This window comes from Sinocyclocheilus anshuiensis, unplaced genomic scaffold (assembly GCF_001515605.1).
Source record: "Sinocyclocheilus anshuiensis isolate Anshui unplaced genomic scaffold, SAMN03320099.WGS_v1.1 scaffold446, whole genome shotgun sequence".
Taxonomy (NCBI): domain Eukaryota; kingdom Metazoa; phylum Chordata; class Actinopteri; order Cypriniformes; family Cyprinidae; genus Sinocyclocheilus; species Sinocyclocheilus anshuiensis.
In genome coordinates, this window is record NW_015544247.1 from 2,621,656 (window position 1) to 2,626,750 (window position 5,095).

At 39.7% G+C, this 5,095-nt stretch overlaps 1 protein-coding gene across 1 annotated transcript in view; it reads right to left on the minus strand.

Moving 5' to 3' along the window:
• LOC107697741 (extracellular tyrosine-protein kinase PKDCC-like) overlaps positions 1-4,487 on the minus strand; it is a 6,016-nt gene extending 1,529 nt beyond the window's left edge. Inside the window, exons 1-6 of the mRNA XM_016498578.1 lie at positions 3,796-4,487; positions 3,532-3,648; positions 1,997-2,268; positions 1,662-1,741; positions 1,486-1,593; positions 715-891 (exon numbers count right to left, since the gene is read on the minus strand). Coding sequence (XP_016354064.1) covers positions 715-891; positions 1,486-1,593; positions 1,662-1,741; positions 1,997-2,268; positions 3,532-3,648; positions 3,796-4,365 — 1,324 coding nt within the window. The 5' untranslated portion in view covers positions 4,366-4,487. The remainder of the gene's footprint in view (positions 1-714; positions 892-1,485; positions 1,594-1,661; positions 1,742-1,996; positions 2,269-3,531; positions 3,649-3,795) is intronic.
• Between the last annotated feature and the right edge of the window lie 608 nt (positions 4,488-5,095).

Genomic DNA, 5,095 nt, shown 5'->3' on the forward strand with positions numbered 1-5,095 from the left:
TTGAGCTGCACTAGAGAAGGCAACAAGTGTTATCACTATGTCGGAGACACGCTAGCTTTCCCAAGGCAGACGAACTTAGAGTGATTACAATCATCCGGGATTAAATCGCGCTCAAATTGATTTGATTTTAACGCAATTTTACACTGAAGCTCGCAGGCAGCCATGGTAAGGGGCATGACATTTCCAGACCAGGCGCCGAGTGCTGCCAATCACAACACACACTGGCCCAGCTAACCAATCCCAGCACATTTCGTATTTCAGAAGGCGGGCTTTCATTTGATACAGGAACTATTCAAGCCGTTCATGCTAGACTGGGGAGAGAAGTGTTGTAATAATGTAAAATATGTGAAAAATAATGTGTTTTTCGAACAACCTAGTATGAGAGCCTGTTCTAGTACACCCCCAAAACAAAATCAAGACTTTGTAAAAGAGCATAATAGGACCCCTTTAAGCATTTTTAGATATTTTACTGAAAGACATAATGAAAATACAGAAGTGATAAAAAAAAAATTCTGCTGTGATTTGGGATCTGTTTTGAATGAAATATGGCTTTATTTATCTATAAAATCATACAAATAAAAAACACTTGCTTTTGGTTTTATAAAATATGTTAAGTTTTTTTTGTGTTTTTTACACCAAAGAACAAAACTCAATTATTCTGTAAAAGCTGCTAATGATGTAAGTGCAATCAAACAATCCAAAGCAAACATTGACCTGTCCATGTTTTTTCACTGCTGAGAGAGAAGCTTGTGCACTGTGGATGAGAATTGCAGATGAGCGCGGCCTCTCTGGCACTGTGCACAGACAGCACGCAGCCCTGCTGGTTGTACGATGGCCAGCATCTGTACTCCATATTTGCAACACTCCTCATTCCTTTCAGTACAGCATAATCTGCACAAAGAGGAAAAATGCATCAAAACTATTCCAGGATCCACTCAACACTGTTGCAACACCCATCTGTAAAATATTACCATGTTCAGAGACTCTAAGAGAAAAGAGTCCTCTCACAGTAGAGGTGGCAGAATCTCATGTTACTAAATGTGTGCGTGCACATGTGAGGACAACAAAAGGCAGCGGTGGCTCTGCCAAAATCTCAAAATAGAGGGGAATGTGTGGAAACTTTTTACGAGAGTTGTTGTGAACGCGTTTGGACATAAGATTTGAATATTCTTTGACAATGCTTGGCTGTTTTAATGCCTCTGTGCAGCTTTATTGTGGCAGTGTGATTGATTTATGGGTGTCAAAGCTCACAGGGAGGGAGTGAGAGAGTCTTACGGGCTACAAAACTTGCCCTTGAAGATGGATTGAGTTACACAGGTTTTATGACTGAAGTACATCTTCTTAAAGGTGCAGTCGGAGACACATCACGCTGAGAGCACTGCATATATCTGGAATGCTTTTCGCTGTAGTTATGATTGAATATGCATGTAATGGGAGTTGAAAACTGTTAAGAAGTATAATTCATCATTAAAATCAACGCATTACCTCTGGTTATTGATGGCGGCAAATTCTCCAGGTGCAGCCCAGATTTGTACATATGCAAAACCTCTTCGAAGGCGACCAGGGTTTCGTTAATGCTTTGCTTTAAATCTCCTGTGACAAGAACATAAATTAAGCTTCCATTATACAACCATCGAGATGAATTTTGCAGTAAAACTCACCTGTGGAGTTCATTATTTGGTGAATAAGAGGTTTCAGCAGTGGGGGAGCTTGATGAGGCAGTAGGTAGGTGAAAAAATACCTGGGGAAGAAAATAACGAATTCATATAATTAATCTGAAACTCGGCCAAGAATAGCAGAGAGGCGATTCACGCTGCGAGATCAATATGCTACAACTGATGCCCTGACACACAGCGGGGCGGATAATTAATCATAACCGGCACAGGAGGGGAGAAGCTGCCATGAAACTCCCCGCACCGACCATGCCAGACTCTTGTACGACAACTATTTTATTATCTGGCTCAGACAATAAAGGTGGAATGTGGGAAGTGCTCACCTGTAGGCATTGTAGAGGTTCCTCATCTCGTTCAAGCCTTCGCAGGTTCTAGAGAGGGAGCATCGGAGAGTGAAATTGCGGAGGGGAAACTGCAGCAGGCAGTCTGAGTCCTCTTGACAGGCCGGTTCTTGAATACTTGCATCATCCAAGTCCGTTAACTTGAGTTCTCCTGACACCATAACAAACTGTCGAGGCTGGAAATCCAGCAGGGCTACTGAACCCAGCGGTGAGTGAGACAGATATTGAAGAAGCTGCACCAAACCAAGACAGACCTGAGCACAAACACAATCAATAGTTACTGGTTTGCTTAGGTCTATTTTTATTACCACAAAAAATAACCGATTACTCAATTAATCGTTAGAATAATCGACCAATTACCAAAATAATCATTAGTGACAGCCTCTTATATATATATTTTTTTTTTTTTTTTTCTCGATTATTCACTTTTGAATGTCGTGTACCAATGTTGTGTACCAACAAAACAAAACTATATATTCAGAACTATATATTGCATAATATTAATATATTATAGAGTATTTTATCCATTTTATACTAATACTACTAATTACTATACTACTAATTTTGCATTTAATGTTTTTCATAAACATTAAAGCTCTTAAAACAAGATACATTTACTTGAGAAACAACACAATATATAAAGCTTATTTTTATAGAATGTTTCTTAAATACAAGTGCATTTTTCTTACTGCACTGGCAGAATTTTTCACTGGTTTGTAACTTTTTTATACTCAAGAAGTGGATAAGATTTTTGCGGTGTAAATAGTATTGACTTTGTACACCCATGGTTTGCATTGCATATGCATTGTTTAACACCAAAATTTTCCCCTTAGGCATCAATAAAGTAAGTTGATCTTTCTATATGCACCTAAATTGTGTAAATTTGTAAATATAAACTCTGGTTTTGCTAACTAGTTTTCACCATATCCATCATTTTTTTTTACTTCCTTATATAATGTTTTAAAACTGGAGAGCACAGCAAAGGTATTAAGTCACCTCTGAATAAACGCTTGAAGACAGCGTAGCTACAGCTCTTCAAAACCAGAGGAGGATGAAACCAAACACCTTTTGAATAACTCTTGACCACGTGTTTTAGAGAAGGCAAGAATGTCAAAGAGACGAGTCACTCGATTACAGCCCTTTAGCTTAAACGCATTTGTCATCATCAGAGCCCATCAAAAATCAAAGGTGCAGAGTGTCAACACCTGTTTCTTGTATACCAAAGTGAACGTGAAAGAAAATACTCTCGCCTCGTGAAACTCGGTATCGCCCGCTCCCTCAAACAGTGCCAAGAAATTATCAGGGTAAAGAAAAGTAAAAGGATGGACATCTGAGACAGACATCTGTCCTTCGGTACTATTTGAACAGGATCAGTTGGTATGGAGATGGGGCTCCAGTTAATCCACACAAGCCAAAGAATTTCATCCACCCCCAACTCAGGTATGCCCTGTGGGGGGACTGTGGGTGGGGAATCTCTGATTAACACTCCACAGGAGGCCTGGGGGTGGTGCTCTTACCTGAAAGCGCTCTTCCCAGGGGCTCTGCAGGAGCTGTATCATATGAAGTGGCATCCCCTGCTCCAGAACTGCTGTGATGCCACCAACTAGAGCGCTGTCCTGACATTGACCTTTCAGCTGGAATGAACACAACAAGTTTAGTGGATAAACTGGTGCAAATAAAACGTGTGGCATTAAGCTTTTGCATATCTAATTTATTAGATAACAACGGCACAACCTGGAGAGTGAGTCCAAGTTATTGCATAAGGGTGTTTGTTTTCTTACCTCTACAATATTGGGGTGCTGCAGTCTCTGCAATAACACAATCTCCTTCCTCAGTTTGAAAGATACAAGCTCATTACAGCCTTGGGAATCTTGAAAATCTTCCATGCACAATCTCATGTCAGTACCTTGATGGTTTATGGATTTCAGTGCCACAAATAATCCTTGCGGCAATGCTGCTTTTAACACTGTTTTAGTGTAACCTGAACCGAGGAAGTCAACAGCTTTGATGCCACTAAGTTCTTCACAGCCAATATCAGTTTTAGCAGTTACTGGGTTGTCCGAACTTAATTTCCCATTTATATAGATTGCACTGTAATTTCTGGAGAAACTTGGATCCAAGCCTTGTTTATTATCAAAAGTGATGTCCAAGAGCTCAAGTTCTTGTTGTCTTTCCTTAAGTTGTTGGAGAAATCTGTCCCGCGCTGGAGTTAGACCATCTGGGCGGGCAGCATCACCAAAAGGTTTGTTCTCCTGGAGACCAAAGTGCCATTTTTTCAGAATAACTGTTAAAGACAAAAACAACAAAGCAAGAAGTAAAAAAGCGCAAAAGGGATTCCTTGAGAAAGTCATGGTAAGTTCATGTAGGTCCTTTCTGAGTTTTTACTGTAAAACTCCAACACGTTCTCTTCGGTCACACTTCTCTCTGACACGCACAGAACGTGCGCACTGTAATTTAGTGTAGTAACTGTGAGCTGTGGTAACGCCCCTTGGGCGTGTCTTACTGCTCATGGCCAAATAATCACCTCCCACACAATGCAACTTCGATTGACACGCAAACAAAAGAGGCTATATGTGCGTTTACCATATCATTGATCTCTTGAAGAATGTATGTAAAGGATAACATACATTCAGGCGGTCATTATCGCAAAATAAACCCTGACAAGATGTTCAGGCCCACGCTTAAACAGCCTGACTGTATCTAGCTTAATAAATAAATAAAACACACTGAAATTATACATTGATTACTTGAGTTGAAATTACTTTATTATCCTAGATAATAGCTTAAAGCTTTCACAAAGAAAAACAGTCCGTCTCAGCACAGAATACGTTAAATATTAATGTAGCCTATATGTTGTTATAAATAATCTAGGCTACTGTTTACTGTGACTTGCTAGGTAATTTAATTAGCGACAATAAACATCTGTTTTAGGTTCTCTCTCATTCATCTTATGCCTCTTACCAGTTTGTTGCTGAGCAATGTTCCATTTTCTTTCTGCAACCATTTATATGCTAAATATATATTGTCCTTTCAGGGCAGTTTTATTACAGTCGCAAGACGGCGCCAAAGAGTTATTTTGTT